Source organism: Alligator sinensis, unplaced genomic scaffold (assembly GCF_000455745.1).
Source record: "Alligator sinensis unplaced genomic scaffold, ASM45574v1 scaffold1156_1, whole genome shotgun sequence".
Taxonomy (NCBI): Eukaryota; Metazoa; Chordata; order Crocodylia; family Alligatoridae; genus Alligator; species Alligator sinensis.
Window position 1 is genome coordinate 757712 of NW_005842296.1, and position 20223 is coordinate 777934.

The following is a 20223-nucleotide window of genomic DNA, read 5'->3' on the forward strand; positions in this document are numbered from 1 at the left end:
TATATATTTTTTTTTTTTTTTTTTTTTTTTCTGATATACTGACATACATACCCATGGTATGTGTATACATTCAACATGATAATTAAGAGTAAAAAGTACAATTCACGGGCTGAAAATTACAGCTGTATACATACTTCTGAATCAGACTTAACTCAAGAGCTAAGTGCTGAGGACTGAACAGAGTAGGATAGTATTTTCTGACTCAGGAGCAAGATGAAAAAGGCTGTGAAATCCCGCTAAGAGAACTTCATACCTACTTGTATAGTTCTCTCTGTTCAGTAGCTCTGGACCAACTTTTAGAAAACAGTACCAGTTTCATCAGAAAGTGTCAGCTAATGATACTGTATACCTTGTCAAGTCATTCAGACAACCAGCGTGCTTTCTCCAAACCCTATGCCCCCCATTAACAATTCCTACATTAAACTTGCAACCAGATAAAAGACTTGAACTGTTAACAAACTGGAAATCTGGAGCTCCAGGTGATATAAAGGACTAATTTCTAGCTCTACTTCATCTAACTATCATGAGCAACGTTAAGCAACAGGAAAAAAAAAAAATCTAGTCTCATTTCCATGTCTGTCCTCAGGACATACCATCGGCGAGCAGCTTAATAGACCTACTGAAAACAAGTTGGTTTTTTTCTAAACTACTACAGTTCAATGTTTAGTAATTGTATATCTGCTACACTTGCCATCACAAAGGCACATGATTATAATAGCAGGCAAGGGAAAAGTACCGATTATGCCAATTAATATACTTATTGTAATATAATATACTTATTGTAATATACAATTGTAAACTTTTTTTTTATTAACACCTATTAATATTATTGAATGATTGCTATGACTTGTATCTATATCGAGAGAGAGAGAGAGAGAGAGAAGAACTGTACAACATAACCGTTGAATTTGAGTAACAGTAGTAAAAAAAGACAGAGGTTGGTGAACTATGGCCTGCAGACCAGATCTAGCCCACAGAACAGTTTTATCTGTCCCCTGGACATGAGACTTTGGCAGCAGTCACTTTCTTGTGCCACGGCAGGAAGCAGCAGCAGCAGGCACTTTTCCCACACCACCATGGGAAAAAAGCAGCAGTGGCAGCTGGGCCCTTGCACCCAAACATCTTTCCACCTCTAACTGGATCAGTCTGGCCCACCTAACAAGTTAACTGACTGCTTTGCCCCAAACAACCACTTCTCCATCTTTCCACCTCTTTCTTTCTGTCCCCATCAACAATGGCACACTCTTCACTGCTAGTGCCAGGTCTCAGAAGCCATTCTGAACAGAAACCCATGGAGCATCTCATACCTTACTTGTAAGAACCACAACTCTTCTAGTTGTTGTACCGCCATCTTTTTAGGCAAAATGGCAAGTAACTTCTCAAAAGGACACTCTCACTGAGGTGCCCAACCCTCAGCATCCATGCCATAAGTGGCACATGCAGCCAGCAGATAGGGCAGGGAGGAGAGAGCAGGACAACGGATCAGGGAAAGGGGAATCAGAGTGACACTCAGAGCAGGGGCTTCATTCACCTGGTGGCAGGCAAGCCCCCACTGCCCTATAAACTGTCCAGTCGAGGTGATCCTGCAACTAATATTATTTTCTCTTCAGTTTTTAAATTCCATTTTAAAAGTGTTCTCTATTTTATACATTGTATTCCTCTACCCTCCAACATTTCTGCAGATCTTAAGATGTCAGCATAACTGTTACAAACTGTTTAAAAGGAAAACCTATAGCTTCCCAAAGAATGTAGCTTATAAAAAAATTTCAGATTTTAAAAGAACTTTCTGGGCTCTGACAAAGTGGTAACTTCATCATAACACGCATGCCAAGAGAAACAGCTGCAATTTCTCTATGATCCATCCCAGGCAAACATTTTTTTCTAACAATAAAAAAAAAATGTATTTTAATAAACTGATAGTACTGGAAGAACTTCTTCAGTTCCTACCATGTCAATGGAGTTGTTTATGAAAAATATTATCCCAGAACACATAAGAGTCATAAAAGTCAATAGCTTTTTATTTAAAAGTCGATGACTTTTAAAGTAGTAACTGCACCAGGTCTGAAACAGAAGGAAAACGTCTGTTTCTTCCATTTATATGGCCAACAATAACTTCTATATTCTGACAGGAATCATGTGTATACTGGCGGGGAGGGGAGTTTCAAAAGTACTTAATCAGGAAGCATACAATTAAATAAAATACAGGCTCCTCAGCTACTGACCTGAAAACCTGCACAACTACGTTTGGTTCCCTAGGCATAGTCTACTCTCCATTAAAAATAAAAGTGTATATATATATATATATATATATACACACACACACACACACACACATATATACACACACACACACACACACATATATACACACACACACATATATATACACATATACATACATACACACTAAAATATTAATATATTAAGTTTTTTATATTACATAAAGCATTGGGTGTATAACTGTATGTATATACATATATATACATATATATATATAGCTAGCATTGGAGAAAATATATATTTTCTCCCCAAAAAATTCATGCATTCATGCATAAATGTAGAAGACACACTGGTCACATCTACACCTGACGCTACGGCAACATAACGTTAATGGGCAAAAACTGTAGCAACACGCTCCCTCATTTTAGCACACTGCTACAGTGACGTAGCAGCAAAAAAATAACCGTGTGCAACTGGCATGGTGCAGTAGGGGTTGTTACTGAGCCATCATTTAGTACTTCCAGAAAGAAGTACACTAAGTGACGCTTAGTACTTCCTAAAGTACTAAATGACAGCACAGTAATAATGGCACCATATGGCCACGTGCATCACAAACATAGTACAACTAAGAAAGAAATCAAAATAGCAGATGCCTTACAACTGCATTTGTAGCAAGCAGGCAGACTCCTCTACATCAAAAGTTAGTTTAAAAAAATGAAAAACAACAAACAATGCTATTTCCCCATTTCAGCTACACAGTGAAAAACATCACAACGAGGTACCCAACTACAATATTCCAAAACTCCCACCCTTATCTCATTCCACTTTGGGAAAGTTACCTCTCCAGTGCTCTACAATGAGTCAGGTAACTTATCCCATCTAAACTGCCAAATACGGAGAGCATACTTCAGGAAACAGTAGATAGCATATTATGATCATAGCTGGGAGCAAGCTGTCCTCCATTAATGTACAAATACAGCTAGAGAGTCAGCCAAGCTATCACATGAAAGTTCAAGATGACTCAAAATACATTTTTAAACTGAACTCCTTAACAAACAAGAGATGGGGGCGGGGAGATGAAGACAGAGCACAAGTTATTGGGTTAACTTTTCTAACAAGGTACATTACTGCTCAGATATTATGTGTTTCTGTTGCATTAAAAAACTGAAACGCTCAGAGATGGTGTCAGATTCAGACCTGGAATCATTGAAGGGAAAACATCTATACTCCAGGATTTTTTTTTAATGTCATTTGTTTAGAACATAGCTCTTAAGGGACCAGCTAGAACATGGACTTTTTAGCTATTATTCTTAATTTAATAAGACTTAAAATCTGAAGATGCATGAGAAGCCACAAAGCAGCTTTCAAATGCCTTTTGCTTAGTGATTTCAAGGGTTCTGCCAAAGTAAAGATTAGTAGCCCAAAATATATTCCCTGTTAAATCCATCTGACTGTTTCACCCTAGCTTACATGTGTCACTCAGAATAACTTTCCAGAGCTGTGACTTTAGAGAAGAGAGCCAAAGATGGCCACTATCTTTTAAAAGAATGAGCTTACTTCTTAGCATTCCAGTACTAGCTTTCTCTGCCACACTTTCAGTTCTGAGGAATCAACAGGAAAAAAATAAATCCTTCTAGATGCTCCAACAAGATTTCATATGATAAAACTTCCCTTTAAAGCTGACCTCAGCAATGTATACCCACATGCCCCATTTTTCCCTGTTGGATAACATGCATTCACAGTGACATAAAAAAATTGCACATAATTTGGACTTGAGCCAAGCCCAATTCTCCATCTGCAGCTTTGAGGGATACATATCCTCCAGCCTTGGGATGAAATCTTCTTTAAACTGCCTGATAAATCAGGAACACTGATCCACAGAGAGAGAAGACCTCATTATTAAAAGTTCTTCCCCGCGTCTGCAAATCAACATGTCCTGAACTCATATAAAAGGGAAAAAACAGTATGCACTGGCAGGTCAAGCTCTGACAAATAAGTTGTCTTCCACCAAATCAACATTTGCAACCCATTCCAGTATAGTAGGCCACTAATCAATCTGACCAGAGCCTTAGGTAAAGAATCTTCCCCATTATGCAGTCTTAAAGACTGAGTGAATGGGCTATTTAAACATCTTGAGAGATTTTACAAGTTCCGAGATACAGAACGGTCTCACATCAGAGCTTATAACTGTAATGAACCAAGTTCCAGGATCATTTTAGAAGAATGGAACAAAATGTACTCAGTTCCAACTGGTCCACATACATTAATTCCATCATAAAGAGCATTTTCTTCCAGGTAACGTACCACTCTGCATGATTACCAAAACCCTATTACAGAACTTCAGTGAAAAGCTACTCATTTAAAAATAAGTTTGTGTTAACAGTATCTTACCTCTTTTGATGATGAATTAAGAAGCGTAGGGTCTCAACTTACCATGTATAAAAATAAGTGTTCATAGATGTTCCTTTAACAGGATTTTCTTTATTTTTATTAGAAAACGGATGTTTTGCATATCCAAATTATTTTTTAAATGTTTTCCAAATTTACAACTGTGAACATTAATATAACAAATATATCTTGCTATTGTTCATCTGTCCTCTTTTCTTATAAAATGACAATCAGGTATACTAAAAATATAAATGGTCAAAGATACTTTAAGAGAGTTTACTTACATCATACTTTGCAGTTCAGGAGTGAAGCTTGTTGATTTTCCTATCCCCCTTCCACTGCTTGAAGAGGCAACAGTTGACATCGGGCTAGCTGCAGTATTGCTCATCTGAGTAAACAGAAAGAAACAATAGAGCTTGCAAATGTTTTAATTTAATAAATAGAGCATATGGGAAATGGTAACAATTATAAACCACTTCACAAAGTGTATGTGGTTTAAAATATCCAGCCTACTATTATGTTTCATGCTGAAGTTCATAATGTCTTTTATTCAGCACTGCAAGAAAATTATTTTCTCTATTAAAAGGACAAATTGGGAAAGCCACATTGTTTATTTTATTAAATAGGTACATAAGAAGAGTTGGTAATAGTTGCAATAGTCTTTCACCTTAACTACCACTATGTACATTTGTTTTACATTAGGGATTTAGAAAGAAAAAAAGCAAATTGTCAGATTCAAAATTAAAAATTCTACAGATAAAAGCTTTTTTAATACCAAAATGAAGCTTATTTCAGCAGCCATCCACATTATATACAGAATACAAAACACAATCTTCAGTCACTGGACATGTATACAGAATGGCCTTGTAGTCATCTTCACATTTTTGCACATTTTTTAATACAGTATAATCTCAAGGAACAATTTGTGGATCACCAAAAAAACCCCAAACCTTAGAATTATCACGGCAAGATTATCTCAATGTCTGCTCAAGCAATCACAGTCATGGCTCAGGTGCTTATTTTTCATAAACCCAATCTTACAACAAGAGAATATTATCTTAAACCTGTACGGCATCCCAATTCTGTAGACCAGAGGGGTCCCAAACCTTGGTACACATATCTCTGGGGTATCCAAGATATCACTGGGGGATATGTGGGAGAAATTGTGTAATGCCAGATTTGTCATTATAATAATAAATTAGCATTTAAGGGGTTAAATTATAAAACATACGCTCATAGGTGTATGTGGGCATCTGGTAAATTTGTATGGGGGTATGCAATAAGAAAAGGGTTGGGAACCTCTGCTATACATAACTTGTTCATTAAGTCCTCAATCCTGCTTCCACCAAATTTAACAGAAGCGAGAATGAATCCTACCAAAAAATATGCAACCCTCCTCCCCACCCCGCAAAAACCAGTAAAGGATGTGAATGCTTTCATAAATACTGATATTCATCCAGTTCAATCACAGACTTCTTCAGCTTTATATACAGCCCTAAATCACATCTAAAGCAAAAAGATTATCAATAAGCAATTTTAAAATAATGCCCCCAATTAAGTTAAGGCTTGATGTTTTTGCCTTACAGAAATCCTTCAAAATTAAAAAAAATTCCACCTGAAGTCTGGATAGTTCTACTTCGGTCTTATCATCCACTAATTTAATACACGTATGTTTCATCAAAGGCAAGACAGGTCTAAATATCATTAAATCGTATCATCTAGAGACAATTTTCTGAAAGACTGATCAAAGAAACATGATTCTCTAGCTGCCATTTAACGGAGGTCAAATGCTAAATGCACACAACTTAAACATCACTCATTACAGCCAATGAAGTCAAACCTTTTCAAAGTTTAGGTCTACTGACAAAGCATTAGCCGCCTTATTTTTTTCCTACTACTAGGTGTCCTAATTTTCCCATAGAACAGTTAAAGTTTAGCAACACTACCCAATGCAGACACAATAGAATGATAAAAGATAAGGGCTGGAAGGGACCTCAGGACGCCATCTAGCCCAGGGGGTTTCAAAGTTTTTGGCTGCATACCCATCCACCATGTATCCCCTACACCTGATGCTACATGTTGTTGATAAACATATGCAGAAGCAACACTGTTACTTACCACTGCAAATTAAAATTATAGCAAAGCATCACCCCCTGCCCCCCGGGGTATAGGTATCCCAGTTTGAAAAAAAAAATGATCTAGTCTAAACCGCAGCCGAAGGCAGCATCACCCTTACCTAAACCATCCTGGACAAGTGTTTGTTTAAAAAAAAACTTTGAGAACAACTACCAGGCAACATGCCCAAAACATCACAAACACCCTACCTTGACACAAGTGAAGAAAGGGGATGAGGACACTGTCAATGACCTGTTACTACTGCAAGAACAAGAAATAATAGCTGAAAAGAACATCTCCTGATAAATGAGAGAGAGTCCTGATGCATTCTCTCCCCCCTATTTTTCTGGATCACTCAGAGCTGGTAAACTTTCACTTATTCTACTCATTTCTTATGTTATTAAGAGTAGCAGTGGTTGTGATAATAGAAAGCAGATGCTGCTATCACTTGTGTTTAGTGAAACCTCTAAAGAGATGAGACCTTTGGCCATTTAAAATTATCTTTAACCGAGGCTTTAAAAAAAGAAAGAAAAAGAAAGCATACAAGCATATACCATGGTATCTATCAAAACTTGATCTGCCACCACATTTTATATCCTTGTTAAAAATACATTATTTTAAGAAAGCATATTAAATATTTTGTATGACATTTTCAAAGGGTAACGTTAGAATTACTGGTTTGGTTTTTTTTAAAATCAAGAATGAACAGCAAGCAGTTGCATCATACAGGGATCCTTGTTTTCTCAGTCAAAAAAATCACCAGTTTTCTGATAAAAACCCCAAATTCTCAGATCAACAACCTCAAAAACCGTATTTTTCTGTGATTAAAATGAAATGCCATGATATATAGGTATCAGTTGAACACAATATTTTAATGATATATTTACAATTTGAAAGCAATTTGGAAGCCTACCAGTGCCTCAATCATTATAATAAAATACATTCTAAATACCTTTATATTTGGGGGGTTTTATTGTAAAAAAACAAAAAACAAAACAAAAAAACCAGAGCTCCCCCTGGCCCTTCATTCACCAACATGCAAGTTCCCCTCCTGCTTGGTTGTGCTGAACACCCTGCCCCTGCCTTTGCCCCTCACTCCTGGCCCACAGCCCCCCAGCCCAGCTGATGCCCATCACTCCCAAGCTGCAGCCCCCTGGCCCTGCCAGCAGCCCTCACTCCCAAGCCACAGTCCCCCATCCCCCCAGCCCTATCGATGCCCCTCACTCCTAACCAACAGCTCTTGGGCCCTGCCAGTGCCCCTTGCTCCAGATCCACGTCCCCAGGCTTGCCAGTGCCCCTTGCTCCCAAACTACAGCTCCCAGCTCTGTCAATGCCCCTCACTCCCAACCTACAGCTCCCTGTACTCCCAGCCTTCCATGTCCCCAACCCCACCACTGCTGAGCAGTCAGGGGACACCTTGCCATAGTGGCGTGGCCAACATGGGGCTCCCGGCAGCAGCACCAAGTCTGTCCACCCTGCTCTGCTGCAGAGGCCCCAGGGGGAGGACAGTAGTGCAGGGAGCCCTGAGACCACAGCAGGCAGCCTACTTCTGCCCTACCACGTACACAAATCTGGGGGCATGTGCCCCCGCCCCCACTGCCTACCTCCCCAGGAGTGCATGCAGCAGCAGGAAGCCAGCCCCCTTGCCCAAGCCACCAGTGGCTCTGTCCCTCTCTCTGGCCACGCCCTGCAGCCACACATTCCTGCCCTGGCCCCATGAACCTCCCTGGCTGGGCAGCAGCCCCAGCCCCCGCCCTGCCCTACTCCCTCCTTCCCCATGGAGGCCTCAATCTCCCCTTCCCCTCCTTCCATAGGCTTACCTACAGGGGAGCTGCTCTCCACACTGCCTGGCTGCTATGTGCATGTGTGCAGGCACATGTGCATGTGCCCTTACCTGATCACCCTCCTCCCACTCCCCCCAACCCCAAACAGCCCCTTGCAGGCTGGAACTCTGCCAGACAGCAAGGGGAAACCTGTTGCTTCCCAAGTTTTTCTCTTTAAAAGAGGGGAACGCCACATTTTTCTGTGGTGAAAAGAAAACCTGGATCGCTGATCATGAACAGAAAAAAAAAATGTAACATAAACCTGTATCTAAATACTTAGACAAATTCTTCTATATCAGTGCTTTCAAGCACACTGTGAACACATTTCTGCTTATTTTCAGGTCGACTGTAAATTACACCCCCATCCTGCCAACCCTAGCAAGCACATTTACCCCCACTGAACTATAACTGCAATCACTTAAATGAGTACACACAAACTTGTCTTTTCAGAGTCCAGGCATAGGTCAGGAGTTAATGAATATTCATACTAGCTACACACTTAAATTAGTAAGTTAAGAAATAATCGGTTTATCTAGGGATGCTTCTTTTTTTAAAGTATTTATTACCAGGACTCTGTTCCACGACTTTGGCTCTTTGTGGCAATTTAAAAGAAGGATACAGTAATTTATTTTGGTTTAACGAATTTTACTGTGTGTAACTTTAAATATTAATGTTAATTACTCAAAATATGTATATACACAATTATCATAATTTCTACATTCTTAAACCAAGAAGTCATATAGAGAGACCTGCTTAATTTACAGTTTCATAAAGTTCATGAAAACCATTAAATCCGAGATTGTCTGCAGAAGTCAACAGCAAACTTTAAAAAAAAATAAACGAAAATGCTGGCTGAAATTTAAGTAAGCCCCTAGCTACATAAAGCTAGAGGTATACTTTAGTAAAGCGATGTATGGCATTAACCTTTATTTAGACAGCAAAGTTCTTGCCTTTAAAAATTGTTAAGAAATTATCATCAATTTAATACAAACCTAGGCCTCACTTCTACAAACACATACTTCATTTTAATCATGAGTCACATGATTAACTTTGTTGGAACTATTCAAGTGATTAATTCATACAAGTGTAATTTTGCAGCAGCAGAACTCTATACTATAACAACAAATTAAAGAAGACAGCTTTCATTTACAAAATTAATTTTAAAAGCGTTTAACCTTCAGATTGGAAAAAGCCTTAAAAAATTAAGGGGGGGGGGGGAAGGAGAGGAGGGGGGGAAATCCCCCACTTGGACCTGTAAGGCTCAAGAACTCAAAGCCAAGGATTTTTTTTCTTATACAAAATCAGAATTAAGCAAATCATAATATTAAAATATCTAAAACTGATGGTACTGTTCGACACACTGTATAATCTTGCCAAACTGAACGAGGTTTGTGAAAATAATTGTACACATAAGCTCCACCACTAGGAAGGCTTGCACCCAGTGCTGGAACTTTAGGGATGTCACCTTATTCCCAGTTTCTGTTTTAGGGCGATTACACAGCAAGTCTCCAGTCCTGCAAACATTTACACAAAAGCATCATTATGTCACACAGGACTACTTACCTGCGTAAGTATATGCAGGATGGAGAACTAAAGGCCCACCCGCTAATAGTTCATTAAAGCCACAGTCTTCCTACTGAAACCAAATTATTTAACTTTCAAATCAAGCAGGTGTACAGATTTTTCTTGACATGAGAAACCAAAAGCTCGTCAGGCCCCATCATACCCTTTAAAATAATTACTTCCCCAGCCTACGTTTTGTTTGATGGTTTAGATAATTAACTCCTTTACACATCAAAGTCCTATCATCTGCATGTCCTATTTCCTTTCTTCCGGACATTAAAAAAAAAAAAAAAGAAAAAAAAAAAAAGAGACCAGTCAGAAGCAGAAGCACACTCAAATCAATTTTCCCCAATAGATACAGCTAACATGGAATTGAAAACCTACTGTAATCTTCAATGGGTCAATGTACTGCAGTTGTTTTAGCTTTGAATTGAAATGCAGCTGTTTGCCATATTGTACAAAATGAATTCAGATGTTCAGATCAGGTCACAGATGATTTCAACATGCCCTAGTTTAATCATGAACCCTAGCAAGTAGAAAATAACTTATGATTAACACTAGTTAAAACTGTTAATGATGAATACCTAGCTAAATCTGATACTTTGGCTTCTTGTCTTAAAAGAAAAAAGATATTCAAAATATTTAATTATAAATTATTTTAATATATATAAATTTATCAATGAAAGTATATAGTAGCATCCATCACAATCTCTCAATACCGTTAACAGAGGCTATGCCCATGCAGTAAACATGGTCCCAGCAAAGCACCATCCATACAAGCAGGCTAATAATTGGCTTGAGGGTGAGCTAACTAGCACTGTCACTCAGCTGTGTTAATTAACCCAGCCCAAGCCCCACAAAGCTGTAGCTATATTGTTTCCCCTTTAAGCAACATGCTTACAGCAGCAGAGTGGGCTTGTGGTTGCTATTGCCGGAGAGTTTTCCATATAAGGTAGGAAAGAAATTACACATAAACCAGTATAAGTGATCAGAAACCAGTTCAAACGTGTAACACAACAGAGGTTCAGTGCACATAAACTGCTTTCAAAATGTCCAAAACCGATTTAAGATAAACCTGGATGGATGCAATATCAAACTTGGCTGATTTAGGTTAAATCAGTTTACTGAACTTCTGTCCTAGACCTGTTAGATTCAAGTAAACGCACAGTCCTCCCAGCATGCTTTCTTTGTACCTCCACCTCAAGTCTCAACTTTCAGGGTGGGCAGGCTAGCCTTGGCCCAAGCTGTCTGCTCCAGCCAAGCAAGGAGGCATGCTCTAGCACCCCCCAGCTTCTGGCCTGGGCCACTGCAGGCATATGGATGTCTGGAATCAAGTGAATGTCTGCTCACTTGCTTATCAATTCAATCTATGTGCAGCTCAGACTAACCTGCAAAGACTGAATTGATTCAGCCTTGGGCTTTTTGACTGTCTGTACCTAGCCCTGGTCACAATCAGTTAGAAAAAGTCCAGCAATTCTCACTCATAAACCATGGGGGGAGGGAAGGAAATATCACCCAGTCTTCAGTGGGTAAATGTTAAATCTTCTCTGGTTAAGCTTAAACTAGTGGTTCTCATTGAAGCAGAATATGGTGGGACACATTTGCTTTGTAGCTGTCCTTTGTATCCATTCCCTCCCTGTGAATTTCCAGGCAATATTGCTACATTTGTGGTTGGTTAATTGTCAGGGTGAAATGCAAACCCTAGTAGTTCTCAATCGTAGGCTTGAGGCACCCCTCAGAAAAATGCCAGCTTTTTGTTTCAGAAAAAATAATAGAGGATTTTTTCTCTGGCAAAGAACTTGGATCACAACAGGTCAGAATGTTTTTAACCCTACAGATTCTTATTTGAAATCTCTGGGTTTTATCTTGCGAATCATGTTTGCACACTTGAGTGTTAGTGTTACCTGGAACCCCAGAAAGGATCTCAAGGTACCCCTTGGGTGCTGCAACACCCTGGTTGAGAATCATTTTCCTGGGTCAGGGGTCTGGGTAAGGAATACACAAGGGATGGTATTTTGCCCCTCCTCAAACTTGGGTAAATAGACTGGCTCTACACTGTGCCATGAATATTAACTATGTGGGCTGTCACACCACGTGTGGAGATGCACTAGGTTTCTAAAGTCTTGTGGTCCTCAAAAAAAGAACATGGTCAGCATATCCTTGTCTTAACCTAGGTACTTGATGCCTCCAGTCATTGCACAAAACTATCATGTGAGGATTTCACAAGGAGACCCGCAACTTCAAAAGCACAGGTTACAGAATAAGATTCCTGCAACTCACTGTAATGAATAATAATATATATAAACCTAGACGTAACCAGAGAAAGCCAAATATTCATTCAATAGCTCTCACTCTGCAACTAGAGAAAGGACAACAGGGTTTGAATCTGGTACGATGAAACTACAATGTTCTTTCACAATGGGAAAAACTTTCATCAAAAAGACTTTATAACACAACTGAGCTGAAACAATCTGACATTAGATTCAGCATTTTAATTATATTTTCTAATATAACACTTTTTTTAACAAGACTATGATCATCTCTTGGATCATTTTTATGGCTGTTTGAGTTTGACTCTTCTCCTGTGCACACTAATGTTACACCTATGTAATATATTTGAACTCAGTTAGTTAACTCTAATTTACATCCCTATGAGGTGACAGAACTAGGTTACATGCCTCTATTAAAGAAAAAGAGGCAAATCTTAAAAATTTACAAGGTCCTGAGAAAATTAAAAGCTAATGGTAAAGGGAGTAAGATAGAGATTGTGTATGCTACTCTCCTACCTCACTGTAACAGTAACATTTTTTATGCCCTGGAACCAATTCTGCGGACCCACATTTAAATTTAGTATTGCATCAGACCCTCCTTTTGTTTCTCCTATAATTGGATTTTGCATATCATCTGAAATCATGCAAAAACTTCAAGGACTGACATATTTTTACTTACATAAAGCTCAAACAAAATAGGAAGGAAGGAAACCACTGAACGCCCAGATGATTCTTAACTAATACTTTATTAAAATCAGTGTTTTTGTTTTCATTATCCTAGTCCAGTGGGGTCATCCTTTTAGGCAGACATGCCACAAAGTAGCTCCACTTGCTCACCAAGTGCCACCCCAAGCTCCCTCCCTGCCCGCTCAGCTGCTCTGCTTTCTGCTTCTTACCCTGTGCTTCCTGCCCAACCTACGAGTTACTTTCTGCCATATCTGCCACTCTACTGCCTGCTCCTCCCTGGTCTGCCATATTTCACACAGAGGCTACCCATGACACTTTTTGGCATATGTGCCACAGGCTAGCCAGTAGCCACCTCTCAGTCTATATTATGACCTCAGTCAAAAAACAAAAAAGTCACTTTTGAGCCTGTTGTATGCATGTGCTCAGGACTGGGCCGTAAACAGTGTAAAAAAAAAAGTTCCTGCTTCTTACAGTCCAGGAATATTTTAACTAACTGCATGTATTCAGGATTTTGATTTTATGCTGTCATCCAAAAATCAGCTCTATTAAATGGATACACACACAAAATGGTTTCAGAAGCATAACCTAGCTTCCAAAAAAAGTATCAACAAAAGACAGACAGCTGGGAGAGGAAGAAGGGGGTACACAAAGTATATATCAGAAGACACAGTGTTTCACTTATGCTTTAGTCCTTCCAAAAGGATCTGAAATCTGAAACCCAAGATCCTGACATCTGAACTTTTACTTAATTCTCCTGGAGGTGCCCTAGCAGGTTTAAACTGAAGATGTTCTAGCGTAAAGTGACCTAGCTATATATAACAAATGTATGACTCAAATGCTAGAAATGCCAATTCTGACACGTAGTCATAGCATAAAATGCAACACTCCTTTATCAAGATTTAAGTATAAACTGTTCTGCTGATACCTGTGACCATTCCCAATAGAGTTCTACTCTAGATGATGCATGTAATGGCATGTAGGAGGTAAAAGTAAGACCAACCACTCCTGCATTTCTGAGACTTAGCCTGTTATTAGACAAGCAGATAATGCAAAAAGAACAGAGTTCAAGATGAACCAATCCTTGTGAGAATGGATCTGGAAGTAGCAGCAGTCTGCGAGCAGACAACGATGACATCTGCATCACGTCTGTATGCAATAATGTTGTTCAAAGCTGGGGATGTTATCAAAGTAATCTGAGCCTTCTTTCTGATTAGTTTATGAAGAAGTATAAAACAAAATGCATATGCTGGTAGTAGAATTCATGCCAGTAAAGAACATATTACATCTGCTGTTCTTGCTGCCTCCTCTGATTATTTGATGCATTAAATTCTTATTTTACTGCTTTCTTTCAAGGTAGAAACAAAACAAAAAAAAAAATTACCTTCCATTTGGCAGTGCACCATCTTCCAATTCAACAATGACCCTGGATACAGCAGTGGCCTGAACAGCCAATGTTCATTTGTCTCATAAGTCATGTTTGGGTGCTCCAAGTCCTGCCCAGCCTGGTGCACTGATTCCACAAGCATCCTCCTCTTTTCCAGTAGTGAGATAAATCACGCAAGCCCATCATCTACTCTAATTTCAGTCATTCGAAAAACGATGTGGATTTCAGGCCAGCAGGGCACAATACACTTTTCAACTCCAAGACATCTATACTGCATAGACTGTGGACTAAATTCCACCTCTAGATGAGGTCCCAAAAGACTTCAGTAGAAACAACATGTACATATGCAAGAATAAGTTTTAGATACTAATTTTTTTCTTCAAAAACTGTTCTCTCCACAATCCCCAAATAAGCTATATGGCTCATGCTGGACAAAAGTCTCTTTGCATATTTATTTTCCTCAAGACAGTTTAATGCTGAAAGAAAACACCATGGCTATAGGATTCAAGAGAGATGGGTGCAACAAAAGTTCTCCTTCTTAATCAGTTTTCCAAATACTTTGATGGGGGAAGGGGAAATCAGCTTGACCTGACCAATCACATCCCCAAGCATTAAAAACTTGTTCTTTTAGAAACCATTTAATCTTTCATCCCTATGTGGTAAGGGTTGCCAAAATGTGGAATGGGCTTCCAAGGGAGGTGGTGCTCTCCCCTACCTTGGAGGAGTCTAGACATGCACATGACTGGGGTTGTCTGACCCCAGCGCTCTTTCCTGCCCAGGGTAGGAGGTCAGACTTGATGATCTGCTAAGGTCCCTTCAGACCCAGACATCTAGGAATCTGTCTTTTTAAATTAAACAAATCCAACTTTCCTCCTATGGCCCTATTTTAAAGCTGCAATTTTTCCAAGTATGAATGCTGCATAAATATTATTTAAATCACCTTACAAAGGTCTAGGCCCTCTACTGAAACATATATGGGTTTCAGATATCCAGATGAAAAGTCAGACAATGAATGCAGAATTTTTTAGTATAAGATACTGATAAGGTTACAGTAATTCTTTTCTTGAGGTTCAATTTGAAATGCCAGAAGCAGACGTCTTTATATTTATGTTAAGAGAAGGCAGGGATTAATCTAAACCTTCTGCCATCTCTCTCCACAGAATGTGTTGTGTCTATGCTGGTGCTGGCACTACAAATTAAGCACCAACAATATTTCCTTGCCTCCTATCAATGGTATTAAACTCGCACAAAAACTAAATATTCGGTAAGGAGACCAACTCAAGAAATCTGAGGCTGCAAACTTCCTGTAATTTCCTACTTTTGCCTAGTTTAAGGGCTATCCTCAATTCTGAATACTAAATATTGATGAATTCCTTATAAGAGATGCAGAGGAACTGTTGCACACAAAAAAGTAAATCTCAACATCGTCAAAGGAAAAGACAAGAAGGCTGCATGCCACATTTTTCTCAAAGTTTTTCAAAACTTGGGCTCTGTTGGTGGCCTTGTAAGTCTAGCTTACTACTTTATGGACACAGAGATGTGCAGCATAACAGCCATTTTTTCCCCTCTCAGATAACCACAGGCAATTTCCAGTGGAGTAAACAGGAGCAATGCCTACCAGTTTAAGGGTAGAGGCTGGCCTCAAAGCCTTAATTCTAGCAAGATATAGTGTGGCCAAATCCTGAACAGCGTAACCGGTTAAGTATTTTGCCTTTCTGAGTAATAAAATGCATCCTCCTGCATAAAACCATTTAGGAGGGTTTTAGTTTATAGCATAGTCTAACACTTAAAAAAAATACCACTATAAGATTCAAAGCTATCACCTAATTTTCCTTCTTTCTGCCAAAGAGTTAGCTCTACCGCACAGTATCTTACCATAAAACACTTTATGGAACGTGAAAGCAAGGCAGACTTTGTCTTTTGAGAGTTTATCTAGACAGTCTTGGTAGGCAGTTAAAAAAAATTACATTTTACACTTCACCATTTACAAGCCTAACCTTACAGCTTATTCCACCTCCGATTTACTGCCACTGAATTTAGGTAGCTTTTTTTTTTAATTTGGACTACAGCCTACCCAGCATAATTGTGTTTTGTTCACTTCTCTAGACCACTTCTATTTTTGCTAGCTCTTTTTCAAATGGAGCAACCTAAAATAAACACAGGATATTCAGGTGAAGGAGCATCACAGCATTATATAATGGCATATTTAGTATTTCTGGCCTGTTCTTTATACATCCTAACATTTCATTTGTTTTGATTGTCGCTGTGCACCGAACAGCTTAGCAGCTTGTTTGTTTTTTTAACCGAGTTGTCCAAAGTGACACCAGAACATTTGCCCAGTGATTATATTCAGATGGCAGCAATGGGTATACACAATTGTAGTTATTCCTGTGAACACCCATTAACCTTTCACAGAATCATAGAAAATAAGGGTTAGAATGGGCCCCAGGAGGTCATCCAGTCCAACCCCCTGCTCAAAACAGGACCAACCCCAACTAGATCCTCCCAGTCAAGGCTTTATCTAACTCAAGTCTTAAAAACCTCCCAGGATGGAGCTTCCACCACCTCTCTAGGTAACCTGTTCCAGTGCTTTACTAGTCTCCTAGTGAGAAAGTTCTTCCTGATAATGAACCTGAGCTTCTCTTGCGTTCATTGACAAGAATATCCAGTCCACCACTGTGCTCCACATTCACCTGTTCCATCAGTGCAGAGTTCCCAAAGGTTAATTTAAGATTAAGATCATTAGCCAAGATTTGAGTAATCTGAAAAATGTGACCTCACTGTGCACATTCATCTTTAGCTTTAATTTTCCAAGTTTTCAACCTTTTTTGTCACCATCTCGTCCTCCATACCTCAACAAGAGCAATTTTACGCTCTCCTCAATGGCTTTCAAAACACTACTAAGATCATCTTTCTGGATCATTACTAGATACCACCTTCCTTTCTTCATATTTCTAGCGTAGCGGTTTTCAACCTTTTTTCATCTGCGGGTCCCTGAAAAAATTTTGAATGGAAGTGCAGACCCCTATGAATTGTAAGTGTGGGTATTCACATACTTTCGACTGGTCATAACCATCTTTCCAGGACCTGTTAGACATAATCCGCAGCCCCCCAGGGTCTGTGGATCACAGGTTGAAAACCACTGTTCCAGTGTCCCTGCAGAGTCTAGCACACAAAACACAAGCTTCTATCTTTGCCTTTAAGGCCCATCATAGTATCATCAATCTCCCCTAGTATCATCGGCTTCCACCTCCGTTTTTCCTCACTTTTTCATTCTTTTATGTACTTACTACCAGTGCTGCTCATAATCCACAAAGCTATTACTTTATCCTCCAAAAAAAGTGTTTCATAGCTTTAAAAATGACTATGCTACTGGAAAACTTAAGACGTGTGTTGTTACAGTATATAGAGTATATATCCCATTTTAACTTCTTTCCTTCCCCAAGCATTCCCCCCTTTTACTGCCTATTATTCCTTGGTTTTTTTCTGTTGCAAGTGTTAAGAAGGTGTTCCGATTATAAAAGGTTTCTGAGGCTATTAGAACATTATAGTGAATTGCTGTTTCATACCTATAGTACTCAGATTTCTGCCTTGTACCTGTACTTTCATAATCAAATCACTAATGCCCAATACAGTGGAAAGCACAGGTCTAACTAGCTTGCTTTTCCTCCTTGTGTTTCACAATAGCTTCAACAATTAATTTCTGTGGGATTATCACACTTTTTAGGTTTGGCCTGGTGCCTTAAAACACCCTTTGAGGTGTGCTCTAATCACCTAGTAACACACTGTCTAGCAGGTCTCATTGCTTAAGGGTATCATGTAGAAGTAGCATCAACCGCCAAACCAGCATTCAATGATGTCTAAGATTATTATGCAAATATAATTGCTAAAGCATGTGTAGTTTACAAAATTATAGCTTCCTTATGCTGACAAGTTACTAACTGACTAATCATATTTCAGGCAGTTAAATTCTATATTATTCAAAAAATCAGCCCATAAGAGCAATTCAGCTGGTTCTGACACTTTGAGGCTCTGTAAATATGCTTGTGAGCATTCAAGGGACAGCAAATCGTATAAAATGTAGTCGTATTGCCAATCTTGAGTGTTCAAGAACTCCTCACTCAAACACCTCCCCCGCCCTGAGAAGTTGGGCTTCATTTTTCTGCTTCCTAACTTCTGAGTCAGTAGGATACACTTTTGTCACAATACAACCAGAATCATCAGGAATAGAAATGTATGAATGGTTTGACCTTCTCCCCCCTCTCTCACCCGAATAAAATTATCAAATTCCAGGGGCTGGGATTTAGGAAAAACCACTGAATAGTCTATGAGTGGGCAACACTAATTGGAACACCACCATTGTTACTAATGCAGCAACCATAAACAGGATGAAAAAAATCATTAAAAAAAACTCCTGTTCCAAATGGCAGTTACCAACTTGCCAGCACAAGGCCTAACCTAAACCCACTGAAATCAGAGGAAAGACTGTCGCTATCTCAGTGATCCTCAAGCCAGGGTGCCATGGCATGCTACAAAATGCTTTTAAGGGTGCAGCACAATATTAATGCTATTAGCTGTGCAAAGATGCACACAATTCACAAGATATACCCAGAGACTTCAAATAGGAATCCACAGTAACAAAAATAGATACCAGATGTTACCCAAAGAACCCTGTCTGCCCATTTTACACAGACACACACACACTAAATACCTTGCATCTTCACACACACACATACACACACACAACCTCGTATCTTGTTGTCCTTTCCATCCACAGCTCAAAGATTTGAGTGATGTGTTTGTAAATCTTCTAAGACTGGCAACAAACAGAATAGTATAACAGATTTAGTAAAAGATTAATGAAAGGCCCTGAAAATTTATGGAGAAGTCCGACACAAAAAACAGAGTCCTCCAGACATGAGACGTTATTAAACACTGCAAATGTGGGAACAGGTAGTTTGATATCAGAGCTGAATCTGGGGGCTTCCCAATATAAAATAAATACCACACACTATTTAAATACAACATGCCTGGAAAAGGTCGTGGGACAAGGACTATCGCAGTCTCAGGACAGCAGCGGAAAAAAAGTCAAGCGGGCCTAGCACTCCCTAGGCCAAATGCCGCCGGTGTAACTGAAAGTCCTATCGAAGCAGGGCTAGGAGGGACTCCAGAAGTCATCTAGTCCAGTGGTTTTCAATTTATTTCCATTTGTGGACCCCTAAAATTTTTGAAGGGAGGTGCCCAGCGTTAAAGGGAGGCACCCAATGTACCCCTCAGTAAATTTTGAACGCAAGCGTGGACCACTTTGTATCGTACATGCGGGCATTCGCATACTTTCAATAGATTGTAATTATCTTTCGCCGACCCCTTGGACGAGGTAAGGGCCGGCGGGATGAAAACCACCCACTAGTCCAACCCCTGGCCGAGGAAGGATGGTCCCGATCCGAACCGCAACCTAAACTCGCCGGAAGAAGTCAGAGCCTGGTCCTTTATAAGCAGTTCGCGGAAAGGCAGAGGAGGCTGGTTACACGCAGGGCCCGGAGCGACGCAACCCCCCAAAACGCAGCGCTCCCACCACCCTGACACCAATGCCCAGCTGCGTGGGGCGGGCGCCCACGTTGTTCACAGCTGCTGTTGCCATTCAAACCCCACGGCCTTGCGGGCAACCAGCTCCCCCAAGACCCACAGCCCCTAAAACCAGCCGCCCCCAAATGCTTTGTGGGAGGAAGCAGGGGCTGGGGGGGGGGGCCTCTGAAACGGCCCCCCCGGTGGG

General features: G+C 39.8%; 1 protein-coding gene across 1 annotated transcript in view; it reads right to left on the reverse strand.

The window, feature by feature from the left end:
- The window catches only part of SUPT3H (SPT3 homolog, SAGA and STAGA complex component), a 439951-nt gene that overhangs the window by 407632 nt on the left and 12096 nt on the right, over positions 1 to 20223 (reverse strand). Inside the window, exon 2 of the mRNA XM_025209587.1 lies at positions 4893 to 4996. Coding sequence (XP_025065372.1) covers positions 4893 to 4996 — 104 coding nt within the window. The remainder of the gene's footprint in view (positions 1 to 4892; positions 4997 to 20223) is intronic.